The sequence below is a fragment of the Choloepus didactylus genome, chromosome 8, assembly GCF_015220235.1.
Source record: "Choloepus didactylus isolate mChoDid1 chromosome 8, mChoDid1.pri, whole genome shotgun sequence".
NCBI classification, from domain to species: Eukaryota; Metazoa; Chordata; class Mammalia; order Pilosa; family Megalonychidae; genus Choloepus; species Choloepus didactylus.
This window is the reverse complement of record NC_051314.1, coordinates 54,116,535-54,136,359: the sequence shown is the minus strand read 5'-3', so window position 1 is coordinate 54,136,359 and position 19,825 is coordinate 54,116,535. Positions and strand designations below refer to the sequence as shown.

The 19,825-nt window shown below is 38.5% G+C and overlaps 1 protein-coding gene across 1 annotated transcript in view; it reads left to right on the top strand.

The window, feature by feature from the left end:
• Positions 1 to 8,188: 8,188 nt before the first annotated feature.
• The window catches only part of ZDHHC17 (zinc finger DHHC-type palmitoyltransferase 17), a 155,709-nt gene continuing 144,072 nt past the window's right edge, over positions 8,189 to 19,825 (top strand). Inside the window, exon 1 of the mRNA XM_037845771.1 lies at positions 8,189 to 8,347. Within this exon, the coding sequence (XP_037701699.1) occupies positions 8,255 to 8,347 (93 nt within the window). The 5' untranslated portion in view covers positions 8,189 to 8,254. The remainder of the gene's footprint in view (positions 8,348 to 19,825) is intronic.

Genomic DNA, 19,825 nt, shown 5'->3' with positions numbered 1-19,825 from the left:
CTAACGCTGCTGGAATGCAAAACACCAGAGATGGCTTGGCTTTTATACAAGGGGGTTTGTTTGGTTACACAGTTACAGTCTTAAGGCCATAAAATGTCCAAGGTAACACATCAGCAATTGGGTACCTTCACTGGAGGATGGCCAATGGTGTCCAGAAAACCTCTGTTAGCTGGGAAGGCACGTGGCTGGTGTCTGCTCCAAAGTTCTGGTTTCAAAATGGCTTTCTCCCAGGATGTTCCTCTTTAGGCTGCAGTTCCTCAAAAATGTCACTCTTGGTTGCACTTGGGGTATCTGTCCTCTCTTAGCTTCTCAGGAACAAGAGTCTGCTGTCAATGGCTGTTTTCAAACTGTCTCTCATCTGCAGCTCCTGTGCTTTCTTCAAAGTGTCCCTCTTGGCTGTAGTTCCTCTTCAAAATATCAGTCTCAGCTGCACTGAGTTCCTTCTGCTATGTCAGCTTATTTACATGGCTCCACTGATCAACCTAGACCCACCCCAAATGGGCGGAGCAACACCCCCATGGAACTTATCCAATCAGAGTCATCACCCACAGCTGGGTGGGGCGCATTCCAAAGAGACACTCAAAGAATTACCATCTAATCAACACTGATAACATCTGCCCACACAAGATTACATCAAAGATAATGGCGTTTGGGGGACACAATATATTCAAACTGGCACAGATATCATCTCCCACCAATGAGAATGGATGCCATTAAACAAACAGGAAACTAAATACTGAAGAGGATGTGGAGAAATTGGAACTCTTATTCATTGCTGGTGAGACTTTATAATGGTATAGCCACTCTGGAAGACAGCTTAGTGGTTTCTCAGAAAACTAGATATTGATTTACCCTATGATCCAGCAATTTCACTTCATGGTGTATACCCAGAAGATCTGAAAGCAGTGATGCAAACAGATATTTGCACACCGATGTTCATAGCAGCATTGTTCAAAACTGCTAAGAGATGGAAACAATCCAAATGTCCTTCAACAAATGAGTGGATAAACAAAATGTGGTATATACACACAACGGAATGCTACACAGCAGTAAGAAGGAACGAGGTTGTGAAACATATGACACCATGGATGACCTTTGAAGACTTCATGCTTAGCGAAATAAGCCAGACACAAAAGGAGAGATATTGTACGTTACCACTAATATGAATTCTGTGAAAAATGTAAAGTAAATGTCTATAATGTGGAATATAAGGGAATCTAGAGATATACAGAAGCCACTGAAGGGGGAATAATAATCGAATATATACAGATATGATAATGAGGGTGAACTTAATAGTGTGACTTAATCATTAGTTGTGACTACGGTCTGTTAATGGGATTGTGAGTATCAGTGACACACTGAAGGTGAACATGTTCATGAATGGTTGTTTAAAGGCATGGAACCCACAGAGTAGCACCACAAACCTAAATAAGTATTAGCATGATATAAGGTATGACACTGGTGCAGAGGGTTAACAAAGAGTGGCATGGAAAAACTACCCATTACATATTAAAGACTACATTTAATAGGAATATCTTACCAACACTACACTAATACTAGAGATGAATAATTCGTAGCTGTTAAAGAGCTCTGGGATGTATTATGTCATAATAATGTTTAGAGTTGAGAGTGATCAGGATTGTACAACTAAATGAAGGTAATGCAAGAAACTGACCATTTCTCTTGGGTAGAATATATCTTAAGTGAAATTAGGAACCCACTACTTAATAAATCAAGCCCTCTATTTGAGGCTTGCTCTTGTGAAATTTAGGGTTGTAAATGGGAGACTGAGCCCTCCTATAATTATGTCTAAGAGGCACTATGTCAGTTTGAATGTCTTATGTCCCCCCAAACGCATTATCTTTGATGTAATCTTGTGTGGGCAGACCTATCAGTGTTAATTAGATTGTAATTCTTTGAGTGTTTCCATGGAGATGTGCCCCACCCAACTGTGGGTGATGACTCTGATTGGATAATTTCCATGGAGGTGTTGGCCCACCCATTCAGGGTGGGTCTGAATTAAATTACTGGAGCACTATATTAGATCAGACAGAAGGAGCAAGCTAGTACAGCCAAGAGGGACACTTTGAAGAAAGCAGAGGAGCTGCAGATGAGAGACATATTGAAGACAGCCGTTGGAAGCAGACTCTTGCTTCGGAGAAGCTAAGAGATGACAAATGCCCCAAGAGCAACCGCGAGTGACATTTTGAAGAGGAGCTGTGGCCTAGAGAGGAAAGTCCTGGGAGAAAGCCATTTTGAAACCAGAATTTTGGAGCAGACACCAGCCACGTGCCTTCCCAGCTAACAGAGGTTTTCTGGACCCCGTTGGCCATCCTCCAGTAAAGGTACCCAATTGCTGATGTGTTACCTTGGACACTTTATGGCCTCAAGACTGTAACTGTGTAACCAAATAAACCCTCTTTTATAAAAGCCAATCCATCTCTGGTGTTTTGCATTCCAGCAGTATTAGCAAACTAGAACAAGCACCTCCAGGGAACCTCTTCTGTTGCTCAGATGTGGCCTTGCTCTCTCTAAGCCCAAGTCAGCAAATATATTCATTAACACCACCACCACCACCACCACGAAGGACATTACTCCCAGGGGAATGAGTCTCCCTGGCTACTTGGGACATGACTCCCAGGAATGAGCCTGGCCCTGGCAGCAAGAGATTGAAAATGCCTACTTGACCAAAAAGGGGAAAAAGAAAGGTAACAAGCTGAGGTCACAGTGGCTGAGAGATCCCAAATACAGTCAAGAGGCTATCATGGAGGTTTCTCTTAATGCAAGCTCCAGCTAGACAGCCCAAATGGCCAGTATGCCATGCCTTCACCAAAAGTAGTCCCCCAATACCTAGGTCCCTACTTGAGATTCTATAAAGATTCGCTCAGTAAGTTTTATCTTTCAGAAACTTAAATCCACAAGAATATTCCTAGGCCAGACAAGTCCAAAACCCCAGAGGCAAGAGCCTCTTTAAGATCAACAATCAGATGCAGCCCCCTCCCCCATACTGTTGACACCCCTTTTCAATATTCAAGTTAGGGTGCTCACTGCCTAGACACCCTTGAAGATGGAGAAAGAGATTAAGTGAGAGGAAGGGGTAGCAACAAACAAGATATGGTTCAACAAAGGTCTATGAATACTGAAACTTGATACAAAAAATATATATTTTTAGATGCTGGTGTGTTGGAATAGCTGAAAGGAGGTAAATGACATTGCGGAACTGTAACCTATAACGTCCTTTGAAATTTGCTCTATAGCTGCTTATTGAATTGTGCTTTGAAAGTCTTCACCTTTCTGTATATACCTTATATTGCATAATAAGGAAAAAACTGAAACTATGGAAGTGTAACACATAACAATTTTTGAAATTACCTTTATAACTGCTTGTTGAGCTGTACCTCAAAAGTTAACACCTTTCTCTTTGTATGAGATATTTAACAATAATGGAAATAGCTGAAGTTGTAGAATTGTGACCCATGACACTGTTTGAAATTCACTCTCTAACTACTTGTTAAATTGTACTTTGAAAATTATCATCTTTATGTATATATGTTAAAGTTCACAATAAAAAATGCATTAAAAAAAGGACTGGAGTGTATATACATCAAAATATTAGTGGTGATTATCTCTGGCAGGTGGAATTACAAGCAATTTCTATTTTCTTATTTGTACTTTCCCATATTTTTCAAATTCTTTAAAATAAATTTATATACCAATGTTACACATAATATTTATTATATTACTTTCTCATGTAGTTATTCCATAATTATTTGTTAAATGACTGAATAATGAATGAAAAAGTTAAGGAAAAGCATTCATACATATGAAAGAATGTATGAAAAAAAATTCACATAATTTATTTCCCATAGATGGGGAAGGCACTGGCAGGAGATGGGAGAGCAAGAGGAGGAAGAGGTCTGAGAATTTCTTCCCAATCCCCCTTACTTTGACAAAGCATCAGATTGTCAATAGCTTTATCACAGCACCTCCCTGGTGGTCCCTTTTCTACAGTTCCAGTTCTCAGTCAGCTTTTGAAACACTGTTGCTTGTGCTGAAGAGTCAGCCTTGTGGGTATTGCTGGTCTCTGGGTGCCTACCATCCCTTGTTTGTCCCCTCATCCCTACCCACATCACTGTAAATAGTTCTTTCACTAGCACTTCTTCATTTTGAACCATGTGGAGGAATTTTATTTCCTGTGGAGGCCCTGATTGGTGCACATTTTACATGCCAGTCACTGTTCTAAGTGTTTCATGTGCATTCTCTCATTTAATCATCGTATGAAGCCCAGTATGTAGATGCTAGTACTATCTCCCTTTTAAAGGTGAGTTAACAGAAGCTCAGAAAGCTTGTGAGGTTTTCCTAAGGTCACAGAATTCAGTTCTATTAAATTAGGTTGAATGTTTTTATCCTGCTGGATTGTTCTAAACACAGGATTTTGTAACAATTTCAGGTGTTTCAGACTGGTCATACTGTATTAATTATCGATTGCTATGTAACAAATTGTCCCAAAATTTAGTGGCTTACAAAAGTAAAACATTTATTATTTCACACAATATCACTGGGTCAGGAATCCAGGAGTGGTTTACCTGGGTGATATTATCTTAGGGTCTCTCATGAACTTGCAGTCAAGATGTTAGTTGGGGTTGCAGTTATCTGAATGCTTAGCTAGAGCTGGAAGATGTGCTTTGAAGGTGATTCATTCACATTCACTGGTAAGTTAGTTCTGCTTGTTGGCAGGAGGCCATGAGGACCTTGTTTGGGTGGCTTTATGGTATAGAAGCTGGCTTCTTCCAGAGCCAGTGATCCAAAAGAGAGCAATGTGGAAGCCATGATGCCTTTTATGACCCGGCCTGAAAAATCACACACTGCTTTCCCACAATATCTCACTGGTTATACAGATCAGCCCTATTCAGTGTGGGAGGGCACTACCAAAGGTATGAATATCAGGAGACAATACTTACTGGGAGCCATCTTGGAGGCTAGTTATCACACATGCCAAATTTCACATATTTCTTTTAATTCTCCAGTTTGAGTTCATCTACATCAATAATTTATTTAGAATATGATTACAAAATTTATCCTCACTTAAAATAAAATGAGAGTATTGTTACATAAGCTTGCTTCTTTTTTTGTTAAAATAACAACCCCTTGCCTCATCACAGTTCTAAGTAAGTATTTTATCCTGTTCTACAGTCTACAGTTCTGATGTAGAAATTTGAGAAATAGTTTGTAGGAAAACCATACAATTAACCAACTTGAAAATAGGATTGATTAGAGTTCAAAGTGCTATGACTACTCAAGATTATTTAGCTAGGTCAATAATGAGCAGCAACCTAAAAATTATCTCTATGCTCTGGTAACTAATTCTAGTATTTACATAGAACAAATGTTTAATAAATAATTAAATGAACCAAATGATAACTCATTTAAGACAATTACAACAGAAGAAATATGGGAGACAGCCAAGAATAGTAAATGGGGAAAAGTCAGGAGGCTTGTAGACATGGTTCTGCTATCATCTAGCTGTGGGACTTTAAGTAGGTTTCTTAAATTCTCTACCTTTCATTTCCGCCTCTGTGAAATGACGGAGTTGTACAAGAGCTGGATGATCTCTAATGTTGTCTTTAGCTCCAGTAGTCCACATGTGAAGTCACACTTGAAACCACATTTATACCATTGCCCCATTCCTTCCAATCTCTCTGCTTCTAAATCCACTTCACAGGTTTTTCCCAACAAAGCCTATTTTCTCCTTGTATCATATTCTCTTTCAGCCACTACGCTGTGTTCAGTCACAACAGTATACCATTCTTTGGCAAATCTATACTTCTTTGCCATGTCTACTTTCTCAGCTGTGCCTTACAGTCTCCTGAATGTATTATTTCAAAGGTAAGGTTTATATAAGACCTTTATAATTACTAAGATGGACTTGATTATATCTACACGGCTCACTTTGCCCCATATTAAATGCAGTCTAAGCCTCAACTTCAACATGCTTTCCCAAGAATGGCTACTCTTGCTCCTGGTTTCTTTCTTTTTACTTTTCAGGCAGTTCTTAATTTAATAACGTTATTTCAGTCTTATAGCAGTGAGCAAGGCAGATATGGACCCTAGTTGACTAGGGTCCTAGTTCAACTTCTTTTCAGCTACTTCCAGTATTTTCTCTATGTTTAAGTTATAGACTCCTCAGAAATCATAAATAAAAATGTCCACAACAAACAGGCAGATAACGAAAGGGGAGTAAAGCAGGCCACAGGCCTAGGAGAAACTGGGCAAGGAGGTCAACTGTTGTCAGATCTCCCATAAACCAGATCTTATCTTTATCTCCCAGATCTCCAGATAAACCAGAAATCTAGATTTTGAAGTGAATTTTCCTGATATATTGAATCTTGGTACCTAATTAAAATGTATTTTTGAAAACTACCACAGGGGCTAAATGAAACTATTTTTGTTGGCCGTATTTGACCCTTGATCCACCCATTCAGGACTTTGTAAATCTGAGATCACCAGAAGCTGAACCACATTCCATTATCTGAATACTCCCATCATACCCCTGCCCCCGTGCTTCTAAATACTATCTTCTGTTATCAGTGCTTATTTTCTTAACTCTTCTACAATTCAATACCTTCTTTATCCCATCTCCCAACTTTTCCATTCAGTTTCCTTTCTTTACTCCCACCTTCTCCTTACTCTCAGTAAATGGATGACATAAGAGTAAGGAGGGGCAAAATAAAAAATGGAAACGTTGAAGTGAAAATTACTTCTGTCACTATTAACATTTGTGTGAAAGCATTTTGGTGCTCCAAAGGCTGAATGCTGACTCTTGTCTAGTTTTGTATAAGGGATGAAAAAGTCAAAACCTGTACTTGACCAAAAGAATGAAAATCAGCTCAGACTGAAAAAAGAAGAGTAGCTGTGCTAGGACAGACACAAAGCCAGCTGCAAAGTTAACTGAGGTGATACTCAATTACTAAACAGGTGGCCCCTCATGAGAGCACCCAACACCTCCTTAATCCCTCCTTTTCCTTATCCCACCTCAGAAACTCCATACAGTCCAGAACAATCCTCAATCTCTCTAGACCCTCCTCAGACTTCTTTGGCGGGAACCCAAACTTTACAAAAGCTTCCTCTTCCCTTTTCCAGCGTTATATTCTACTCTTCCTCTGGAGTGCCCTGCCTACTGAATACTAGTAAATAAGTCTGATGTTGTCGGACTGTAGACTTGTATTTGGTTTTGGGCTGACATGGCTTTTACATGAAAGACTGGTATTAGGATCTGTAATAGATCACGTTTCATGGTCTCCAAAGCTTCCTCTGAGCAGTTTAGATGTACAATTTTTAAAAGCTAAACACGGACAAAAATGCTGTCTAAAATTGTCCCATCAGCTCCGAGAAAGAAAACATTCTCCCCACTCCTACAGCCCTAATAGCCTTTTGAAAAATGGCTTTAGTCATTTTATCTGGCTCGCATTTCAGCGGATTCAGTTCAAATGACTTCAGTTCTGAGTTTCTGGGTTATATTAAAATGTAACAGATGGGGTGTGGGCTTTAAGCGCATCAATTTTTTAAATGGTTACCGTGAATTCAAGACCAATGAAGGCACGTTGGTATCATTTTAAAAAGACTTCCCTGGGAGGAAGCCCCAAGCTTTATTCTTGTTTTTTTCCGGGAGCCCCTCGGAGGCGTAGGCTGCCTGGTGACTTCTCCAATTCTCAGCAGCGCTGCAGGTGTGGATTTAAGCATGAGAGACTTCTCCCTGTAGACAGGTGAATGTTCCGCGCCGTATCTGAGGAGGAGTCCTGGGATTCCCGAGGCGGGTGAACCGAGCTCGTGAGTAGAGGGCTGACTTGGCTGCTGGGGCTCCTGACCTTGGCTCTGGGACTTCGGAGCTCCGTATTCACCCGCGCCTCCGGCTGTCTCCCAAGTTAACGTCTCAGACACCCCCGGAAGCCACCTCCACCGGGTGGCCAGAGGCGCACATCTGCCTCAGGTCGGGTACCCACCCCCGAACCGCGGGGCCCACGCCTACAGCTGTCCACCAGTCCGCCCCGGCGCACTGCAGTAGAGCGCGCGCCCGCCCAGGACCGGCACGCACGCACGCGCGCCGGTACCCGCGCCCTCCGAGAAGGGAGGGGGCAGGGGGGGCGTCACCGGGGGGAGGGGAAGCCGGAGGAGACGCCCGCTTAGCCTCCGGTGGGGATCACGCTCCTTCTCCGCTTTGCCCGAGCCCCGCGAGGGTGAAACGCTTTCTCCCGGCATGCAGCGGGAGGAGGGATTTAATACCAAGATGGCGGACGGCCCGGATGAGTATGATTCTGAAGCAGGCTGCGTGCCCCTTCTCCATCCCGAGGTGAGGTATCGCACCAGGCGCATTCCTCGTCCTGTGTCCCCCGACATTTCTCCCCGGGACTTGGGCAGGGTTGTGGCTTATGTGTGAAGGGTAGTGGAACATGCTGAAGTTGCGGAGGGCGGGGAGGCGAATCCAGGCCCGAGCGCAGCTGCGAGCGGATAACGGGGAGGAGATAGCGGGGCGGGCCGGCCGGCCGGGGCGGGCTCTGGGACGCAGTCCCTGGCTGTTCCCGGAGGATAGAGGTGGAGATGTTGATGGTTCTGCCCTGTTGCCGCGGTGCTTGCGGGTGTAGAGACAGCGGGGGCCTGGTGCTCATTTGGAACCACAGCTTAAGCCCCTAGTCCTGCTCCGATCCTCTCGTGGGCGAGAAGGAAGCGCGTCTGGTTTTTATTTCTCTTTTCCTTGACCAGGGTAATAAGGGTACTTACTCCTTTCTTCTAGTTTAACCGTGGTGGAGTGAGTGTAAAGCGAGAAGATAGTTTCTTGGACAAAGTGATGTCCTTCCAGGTTAAGCCATAGGCACCTTGGTCTGATGTCCTCTTTTGAGATTTGTCCAGAAGTGATTCAAAAGACAGGTTAAAAAAAAAAACAAAAACTTTTGGGAATTCTAGCCCCACACTCACATTAGCTTGTCAAAGTACCATTTTTTTTTAGAACCCAGGGGAGGACCGTGCAACACGTTTCCCATCACAACATCTTCCCATGTAAGTAACAGTGCACTGCTCCAGAATCAGTCACATTCTGTCCTTGTTTACTTCTTAGTTTATTGCTGCGCTAGTGCTAATTCAGGCAGGGAACAGTTCTTGATGTGTTGTGGATCTTAATGACCCACAGTGGTGTGCGGATAGGGCAACAGCAGTTTCCTGAAGATCTCAGATTGTTCATGAGATTGAGGGATGAAGACAGTCGGTGTTGTGGGATGAACGAACATGGAAGTCTCCACCTGGTGATTTTTCATTAGAATCTTTCCATTTATTTCTGTATTTTGTTTTGTAGTGGGCTGGCATTGTTTAGTAAAATATGAATAAAGACAAGCAGTTATCCATGTTATATGCTAATGCTCACTCATCCTCTCATTCGTTACTTTGGTTTATCAGAAACAGATGGGACAGTTCTCTAGGAATATACCTTGGCCAGTGTCAGTAATAAAGGCTACTCTGGATTTATGTCGAACAGAACTGTATAGTAAGGCTAAACTTTTTTTCCCCCCCTCAGAGGACTAACATTTACAGAACTGGCATTGCAGACATTTCTCTTTTGGTCCACAGTTAAGCCCTAAAAATATGTCAATAAGTAGACAAAGTAAGTTTCCATATGATGTTTTGAAAAAGATGCTAAAGAATTTGTTCATCGCTTCCTGAGAAAGTATTTCAAATTCTTAAGGGTTTATTCTCCATATTTTAAGGTACATAAACTTTTGCTTTGTGAAATAGGAAGTTAATTGTTACTTTAAGAATAATTTTAACTTGTAACAAAGCAATGGATTGCTTGGTATTTCTAATGGCCAGGAGGCTTGAACTTTAGAGACCAATTTTCAAGTTGCCAGTTAATAAATATAATATTACTAGAATATTTCTCCTCTTTTCTTTAAAAGTGGTAGTTGGAATGACTGATAGTTACCATTCCTTTTTACTCTACAAACACTAGGTCTGGTTAGTTCAGATATTTTGGGTCTTAAGCTCCTAAATACATGGGTTGAGGTCTTTCTCCATTTTTTTCCAATGGTTAGTGTTGCATTAACACCTAATACAGACCTGGTATAGTTATACTACTTCCTAGCAGCATGTTCTTGGGCAAGCTACTTCTCTGAGTTCTAATTTTGTCATTTATAATAATGGGATAATAATATTTACCTGAGAGTAATTAAATGAGAGTTATTATTTTTTTGGTTAAAATGATCAGTGTTTCCAGCCTCTTGAAAAGAAACCCATTCTCTGTCTTGGTGAGCAAATGAAATAATAGTACTTTTAACCCAATTTTAGGGAGAACATAGACTTTGGGTCAACAGACTTGGGTTCCAATTCTGGATTTGCAGTAATTAGCTAAGTGACTTTAATCTCTTTCTTAATTTGTTCAGCAGAAAATGGGCTGTACTAAGGAATTAGGTGAGACTGTATGTTGAGGTTCAAGAACTAGTACATTGTGGGTATTCGGTTAATGTTATTTATTTTTCCTGTACCAGAGGAAGGAGGCAGGTGTTGTGCCTTTATTTCAGTTTTTCTGAGAGGTTTAGAATTTTGTGTGGGTTTTAATTTAGTGGAATAGGTTCTTAAAGATAAGCAGGAGCATGTTTTACTTTTTATCTTCAGATTTAATAGCATATTGGTCACAGAAAATAGTTTCTCACTGTTTTTTGAACAGATGAATTATTTGTAGGATAAAGAAATTAACCATTACACAAATATCCCTTTAGTATGTTCACTATTAAAACCTCTCTTAGAGGATTAAATAATTAGTTGAACAATGAATCCTTTTTTTTTAAGAGGTATTTGGTATAAGAGAACCTTACTTTTTAATTAGTTAAGTAATTCATTCCTTTAGTCAGTTGTTTAAACATTTAAAAAATTGTTATTGTTTATTATTATTTGTGTATTGGGTCACACGTTGTGCTGGGCTCTATGTGAGTGTTCAGGATTTTTGTGGTAAATTCAGTGAGAGGCGACATAAGATGTTAGTTAAGAGCCAAGGCTCTGGTGACAAACTAACTGTATTTGAATTTGGGTTCTCCCACTTATTGTCATCATGGTCAAGTTACACTTCCTCATTTAGGTTAATAGTACTTACCTCTTAGAGTTATTGTGAGCTATTTTGAGTATTAAGAAAGAATGTTTTATAAAGTAGTGGTCACAATTTAGGACACAGACTGCCTACCAAATGTAACCTTGCCCTGGCATATAGTGAATACTGAAAGGGAGGCTGCTGTAATTTTATTTCCTGATGAAATAGGTGATTATTCATTCTATTGTAGTAGAGGAAATTAGAGTGAAAAAACAAAACTGAAAATCAGGGGATTAGGGAGCTAATCCCAAATCTGTGACCTTGAGCTTGTGGTCATTTTACTCATTCTGTTTCTTTGCTTTTAAATTAGAGTTTAGACTAAATGATCTCTAAGATTTCTTCGAATTCTGATGTTCTGATTGTAAGTTGTGGTTTTTCATACTCAGTCTTGAACACTATGCTAGATTAATATGGATGAAAATAAATAGGATAGCCCCAGCTTTCCAAAGGTTAATGATGTAGTTAGGAGGAATATATACGCATGTGAAATACTTGACAGTGTCCACATAAGTGCTGAATTGAGTAGTGTAGCCTGTAAGCCTCGTTAGATCCCTGTCATTTTAGAATGGTTAGAAGAAAGGCTTCAGTAGAGGGACAGAGACCATATGTTGTTCTCAGGTCCAGCTGACTTGCTAGCTCCAGTCTTCCGTTTCATCCTCTAATACATCCTCAGTAAGCGTTTTCAGTTCTTTCGTAGAATGAGACCACAATACCCACTTCTGCCAGAGTAATATAGGGGCTCTCTGTTACAGAAAGATCTGACTTTGTTTTGAATGGGATTGCCTGGATTATCTAGGATTTTCATCTCTCTTGCTTTCTTCCTTTTTTTTCTCAATTTCAAAACTTCTGTTCCTGCTTTTTCTCTAGTTTCTCACGTTTTTTATATTTAGAATATTAAACTAAAGAATAATTAAGTCTTTTCTTGCCACAGATTTTATAAAATCTCCTACTTTCTAAAGCTTTTCCTTAGTGAAAGTGATTTTGCCTTTTTCCATGATTCTTTTTCGCCCTATTGAATAGAGAAATACATGTATACACATATATAAATTAACTTATTTGCTTTCCAGAAAGCAGAAAGTTACTTTGAAAATTGTCTTTCTTCCTTTGCATATTCTTTCCCTTCGGAGTATATCTTTCTGCAGTTTTTTGGAGCTGATGACTTTCTTATTCAGCAGAAATGCTTAAGTTCATATGATTAGATTTAGATTTTAAAATACTATACTTTAAGTGTATTGACTACTGGGTCAATATATATATAAAATGAAAATGTGACTAATTGATGACCTCATAGATTGTGTCAAAGCCAAGGTTGAAAATTACTTACCTATAAGGACTAAAAAATTGTATTTGGTTTTGAGAAATGCTATATTCTTATTTTGACTTGGTGTCATTTTACGTGTTCATTTTATTTAATCTAAGAACCAACCCAAAAGTATTAAGGGTGAATTGTGGAGTGGGTGGATAAAAGAGTTTATAGGTTAAATGTGTGAGCTCTTGTATTAGCCTCCTTGAGTTCAAATCCCAGTTCTGTCACTTAATAGCTGTGTGACTCTGGGCAAGTTATTTAACATTCTTTGTCCCCATTTTCCAAACCAAGTGAGGATATAATAGTACTTACATCATGAGGTTGTTGTGAGATTTAAATGAGGTGATACAAGTAAATCTATGTACCTGGCACATAGTAAAGGCAATAAATGTTAGCCATTAATGTTGTTATGGTAAGAAGTCAGTAATACCTCAAATTGATAAGTCAAGACAAAGTAGTATACATGTATTATATAGGGAGGCAACTGACTGAGTAGCTAAAACAATTAAAATTGCTTGCCTTTGGGGATTGAGGAGAGAATGGGCAGAGGACTCTTTATTATAAGTCCTTTTTTTGCAATATTTGATTTTCTTAAAGATGTGTGCTTTGATACATTAATTTTCTAAATAAGACCTTAAAACCAACAGCTATGGGAAGTGTTTATTAAGCATGTCAGTATAGTCTTGACCCTTTGCTAGACCACAAAATAATGAGGAATACAAAACAATGCATTGTAAAATAACAATAGATTAACTGTAGGTCTTCAGATCCTTTAAAATAGATGAGAGTGAGTATGTGTGTGAATGTATGTGTGTGTGTATTTTTAAAAAATGCATTGTGAACCTCCTTTCCTGTAGAGAGTATCCTGAGGGTATGTTAGGGTAAACAGGATTGAACAGTTAAGGTGTATTGAATGTAGTACGTTATTACTTGAACCCCCAATAACCACGTGCTCTGAACAGGTCTTATTTCACTATCAGGGTCATGTAAAATCTCTCTGTCAGAGCATCATTTGATTCTAGTATTTATGATTGGATTTTATTACAGTTGGATAATTAAAGATAAATTGTAAGATATTTTAGACTTTGAAAAATTGAGATTTGAGGCAATATTATATTCATGAAATATAGAAATAAGATTTTAACCAAGTGTAATAATTATCCAGTCATAGGATAATATCTTCTTAAGAAATTTCCTTAAAGCAGAGCTACAGGCAGTTAATTTGAATGTAGAGTGAAACCTCAGCCTTCTGTGAAGGAGATATTGTGAAGAACTTAATTTCCTGAGTTATAGAGGGTTAAACAGAATTCCTTTTGATTTTTGTTTCAATCTTTATTGAAAAGTTGCCAAATGAATTGCTCTACTTTCTAGGGTCAATACATAGAAAATATTATAAAATCTTTCTTTGCTAAATCAGTATATTGTAGTGTCTCAGGATTATTATTCTGATTATCAAGGATTGTTGTTAAAGAAATGATTGGGCTAAATATGCCTGAACTTTTTTTTTGTATTTATATCAAATAGGTTGTGTTTTTCTCAATTGCTTTATACTAGGAAAACAGTGTAAAATAACTTCTGCTTGAAATGTTGCTATGCTATACCCTTGTTTAGTTTTTAAAAACAATTTTTCTGATTATGAGCATTTATTAATTTTTTAAGGAATTAATGAGTTGACCATGTCTATTCAAGGTTGGGAAAAAACTGTCCCTACACTTGTGGGAAAAAAATGAGCCCTTCTCTGAGCCGAATACAGAAGTTGTGTGTTAGAATTCTTTGGTTGCAAATGTCAGAAACCCTGTTGAAATTTACTTTGGGCAAAAAAGGGATAAACCAAATTCAGGATGGACTCAAACGCAACTGGAACCTGAGCTGAGAATGTCTCTAAGACTTTCTTATCTCTCCTTTTGCTGCCTTTCAGCTTCATTTTCTCTTACTGCAGAGCAGCTTCTTTCTTCCACATAGTGGGGACATGGATGCTAACATTTTCTTGATTTATATTTCAAATCTCAGCTAACCATCGGGGAGAAAATTTATAGCTTTCCTGTTCCACATTGAAAAACTTCAGGGAAGTACTCTGATTGCCCTGATTTAGGATATGGGCTTGCCCACTCCTTTGACCATGGGGTAGAGCATTGTAATTGGCCAGGATCACTTGGTTGGAGTGGGAGGAGGAACAGTTTCCTTCAAGAAGTGTTGCTGGGCTGGAAAACTATTTATTTCTGTTTACTACACTCATATGTGAAGCTGTTTATTTACTTTGTTTCCAGCCTTCTAGTCTTTTATATACCAGAAGAGATGTTGTAATCACATTGAATTCAGTTATTCTTCACAATAAATGTTTGCTGGGTTACTGCATAGCATTCTATTTGGCTAACTTATGTAAAGAGCCAAATAGAAAATATTTTCTAGTATTTTCTAGTTTGTGGGCCATGTGGTTTCTGTAGCAGCTACTCAACTCTGTGGTTTTGTAAAAGCAGCCATAAATAGTATGCAAACAAATGGGCATGATTGTGTTCCAATAAAACTTTATTTGTAAGTGAGTCAATGGTTGATTTTGGCCCACAGCCATAGTATGCTAACCCCTGATCTACAGAAAACAAATAGAAACGCCAAGAAATATATTTTAAAATATGTGCTGTATTTCACCACATTGCATTCCATTAATTGCCATTGCGCAATAATGTCATCAGAACTGGGTTTAAGTGGGAGGTAGGTTGGGTGAAGTAACAATACATATATTTCAGTCTTATGGAGTGCTTTGTCAGAATGTACATGCTTTCTTGCATACCCTCATGGTTTCTAATTCAGTATGTGGGTTTGTGGTATCTATATTTTGAAAAAGTTTCTGAGTTAATCCCGATAAACCCTCTTATACTTTATCCCCTACGCCCTGATACCTTACTTGTTAGAAAGGAAAAGTTTTTTACATGAGGGGTAAGAAAGCTACTTTGACATTTAATGTATGAAGCATTGACTGAGTGTTTTTTATGTCATCTACTCAAATTTGACATAACAATAATGGTAATACTAGATAACACTTACCAAATGATAACTACAAGCTACACGCTGTCTTAAGCATGTTTGCATTTGTATATAGGTGTTCGTTTAATTCTTACAGCCTTTTATATCTGTTTTACAAATGAGGAAATCATGGCGTAGAGAGGTTGAGTAACTTGCTGGTAGGCGACAGAACTGAATTTGAATCTAGATTGTCTGTGTTTTTCTAGTGCAGTACAATGGGATGAAAATGATTGTTACATAGTTGTGGGTTTTTTGTTTTTTTTTTATGCAACTTTATTGAGATATATTCACACACCATACAAACCATCTGAAGTATACAATCACTGGCTCAGAGTATCATCACTAGTTGTGCTTACATCCCCATGATCGATTTTAGGACTTTATCATTACTCCAGAAAAGAAATAAAAATAAAAAAGAAAACCCAAATCCTTCAGTACCCTTTACCATCCCTTTTATTGACCCATAGTATTGGTGTGGTACATTTGTTACTGTTGATGAAAGAATACTACAATATTACTGTTAATTGTAGTCCACAGGTGGCAATAGGAACTATTTTCCCCATATGTATATACACACACACGTGTGTGTGTGTGTGTATATATATATATATATATATATATATATACTAACTCCTTGTAATAGTGTTGTACATCTGTTCTAGTTCACGAAAGAACTTTTTTGTGTTTGTACAATTAATCACAGACATTGTCCACCACTCAGTTCACTGTGTTATAGATTCTCATGTTTTAACCTCCAGCTTTCCTTCTGGTGACACACATGACTCTAAACTTCCCCTTTCTCCCCCTTCACACACCATTCAGTAATGTTGATCATTCTCAATTAATGTGTTACTGTCACCTCTATCCATTTCCTAACATTTAAGTTCAACCTAAACATTCTGCACATATTAAGCAACCACTCTCCATTCTTTAACCACATGCTATATCCTGGTAAGCTATATACTATATTTTATGTTTCTGAGTTTGTATATTATAATTAGTTCATATCAGTGAGGTCATACAATATTTGACTTTTGTGTCTGACTTATTTTCTAGTTTCTCTGCATCCTCCCAACACTTGTAGTTTCCTGTTTGTTTAATAGTGGCCATTCTAGTAGATATGAGATGGTATTTTATTGTGGTTTTGATTTGCATTTCCCTGATAGCTAGTGAAGCTGAGCATCTTTTCATGTGCTTTTTAGCCATCTGTATTTCTTCTTTGGAAAAATGTCTCTTCAGGTCTTTGGCCTATTTTTTTAATTGGGTTGTTTGTCTTTTTATTGTTGAGTTGTAGGACTTTTATATATATTCTGGATATCAAACCCTTATTAGATACGTGGTTTCCAAATATTTTTTTCCTATTGAGTCGATTGCCTTCTCACCTGCTTGACAAAGTCCTTTGAAGCACTGAAGTATTCAGTTTTGAGGAGTTCCCATTCATCTGTTTTTTTTTTTTTTTTTCCCCTCTTTTGTTGCTTGTGCTTTGGTTGTAAAATCTGAGAAACTACTGCCTATCACTAGATCTTGAAGATGTTTCCCTATATTTTCTTCTAGGAGTTTTATGTTACTGGTTCTTATATTTAGGTATTTTATCCATTTTGAGTTAATTTTTGTATAGGGTGTGAGATAGGAGTCCTCTTGCATTCTTTTGGTAATGGATATATCCAGTTCTCCCATCACCATTTATTAAAGAGACTGTTCTGTCCCAGTTGAGTGGATTTGGGAGCCTTGTCAAAAATCAATTGACCATAGATATGTGAGGGTCTATTTCTGAATTCTCAGTTCAATTCTGTTGATTAATATGCATATCTTTATGCCAGTACAATGCTATTTTGACCAGTGTGACTTTATAATATGCTTTAAAGTCAGGAAGCATGATACCTCTCACTTCATTCTTCTTTTTCAAGATGTTTTTGACTATTTGAGGCCCCTTACTCTTCCAAATAAAATTGATAATTAGCTTTTCCATTTCTGCAAAGTAGTGTGTTGGAATTTTGATTGGTATTGCATTGAATCTGTAGATCAATTTGGGTAGAATTGATATCCTAATGACATTTACATTTAGTCTTCTAATCCATGAACACAGAATGTCTTTCCATTTATTTGGGTCATCTTTGATTTTTTTTAGCAGTGTTTTATATTCTGTGTACAAGTCGTTTACATCCTTGGTTGAGTTTATTCCAGATATTTTATACCATTGCTAGTGGCTTTGTCATTTTTTCAGGATTTTCTAAATATAGAATCTTGTCATCTGCAAATAGTGACAGTTTTACTTCTTCCTTTCCAACTTGTATGCATTTTATTTGATTTCTTTTTCTTGCTTAATTGCTTTAGCTAGAACTTCTAGCACAGTGTGAATAACAGTGGTGACAGTGGGCATCCTTGTCTTGTTCTCAGTCTTAGAGAGAAAGCTTTCAGTCTTTCACCATTGAGTATGAAACTCAGCTAACATAGCAAACATAGCTAACATAACTCAGCAAACCTAGCTGTGGATTTTTCATGTATGCCTTTTATCATGTTGAAGAAGTTTGCTTTGATTCCTACTTTTTGAAGTGTTTTTATCATGAAAGGATGCTGGATTTTGTCAGATGCCTTTTCTGCATCTATCAAGATAATCATGTGGTTTTCCCCCCTTCGATTTGTTAATGTGATGTTCTACATTAATTGATTTTCTTGTATTGAACCACCCTTGCAAACCTGGAGTAAAACCCACTTGGCCATGGTGTATAATTCTTTTAATATGCTGTTGGATTCAATTTGGAAGTTTTTGCTGAGGATTTTTGCATCTATATTCATTAGGGAGATTGGTCTGATGTTTTTCCTTGTAGTATCTTTATTTGGCTTTGCTATTAGGGTGATGTTTTTGGCGTCATAGAACTAGTTAGGTAGTGTGCCCTCTTCTTCAATTTTTTGGAAGAGTTTGAGCAGGAATGGTATTAATTTTTTTTGGAAAGCTTGGTAAAATTCACCTGTGAAGCCATCCGGTTCTGGACTTTTCTTTGTTGGTAGGTTTTTGATAACCAATTCAAACTCTTTACTTGTGATTGGTTTGTTGACATCTTCTATTGCTTCTCGAGTCAGTGTAGGTTGTTCATGTGTTTCTAGGAAGTTTTCCGTTTCATCTAAGTTGTCTAGTTTGTTGGCATACAGTTGTTCATAGTAATGTCTTTTTTATTTCTCCCGGGTCCATGGTAATGCCGCCCCTGCCCCACATTTCCCTTTTTGCCTCTGTCAGTCTAGCTAAGGGTTAGTCAATTGTTTTTTTTTAATCTCGAACCAACTTTTAGTTTTATTGGTTCTCCATTGTTTTTGTTTGTTTGTTTTCCATTTCATTAATTTCTTCTCTAATCTTTGTTATTTCTTTCCTTCTGCTTGTTTTGTGATTAGTTTGATGTTCTTTCTCCAGTTTTTCTGTTCTTGAAACCCTCCTGAGTATTTTTAATTTCAGTTACTATGATCTTCAACTCCAGTAGTTCTGTTTGGTTTCTTTTTAAGATTTCTCTCTCTCAGACTTATATTGTTCATTTGTTGTTTTCCTGATATCATTTAGTTCTTTGTACTTCCTTCATTTCCTTGAGCATTTTTAAGATCATATTTTTAAAAGCTTTGTTCAGTATGTCCATGTTCTCTTTTTCTTCATTGATGTTTTCTGTATTTTTATCTTCTTTCTTTGCATAGGCCATCATTTTGTCTTTCTTTCTTTGTCTTTTGTTGCACACTGTACACTTTAATATTTTAAAATGTTAATTCTGGGATTTACTCCCTGGGATGATTGTTTCTTGGTTTGTAACCAGCTGGTAATAAGACAGAGATTTTCTTTTGAGCTTCAGCCCTTCTGTCAGAAAGGTCTGTGAATGTAGTGTGCTGGATTTTCCTTGTTTCTTTGGACCACTTTCTTGTCCTGGGCTTTTGCTTGCTAGTTGCTTTGGAGTTCCCCTGTTCACAGGAGTTTCGTTGTCCCCTGTTTCCCAGGAGACAGCCCTCCCTCAGCTGGGTATTTGATACCAGTACGCCTTTGTTCCAGGCTGTCTGCCTATATAGTTTTTTACACTCCTTTTGTTGTCTCAAGCTGTTTTTGCCTGGAGGGCAAGTTCTGGGAGTCACCCCAGAGTGGACTTTCCCAAGTCAGGGCCAGGGGCCCACAAAGGGGGTGCAGATAAACTCCAAAATGTCCAGGAAGGGCTCCAGAATCTTCTCTGAGGGCTCGCTGAAGCTGAGCTTTTTTGGCCTGCCTAGTAAATGTAGACAGTGAGTTAACTGTTCCCTGTACCTCTGAGCAAGCGCTGCTTCTTTAAATCTCCACTGCCTCTGCCCCTGTCCAGGGAAGTTTGAAACGTTGGCTGCCATTGCCTTTATCTGAGGCGGGTTGAAAC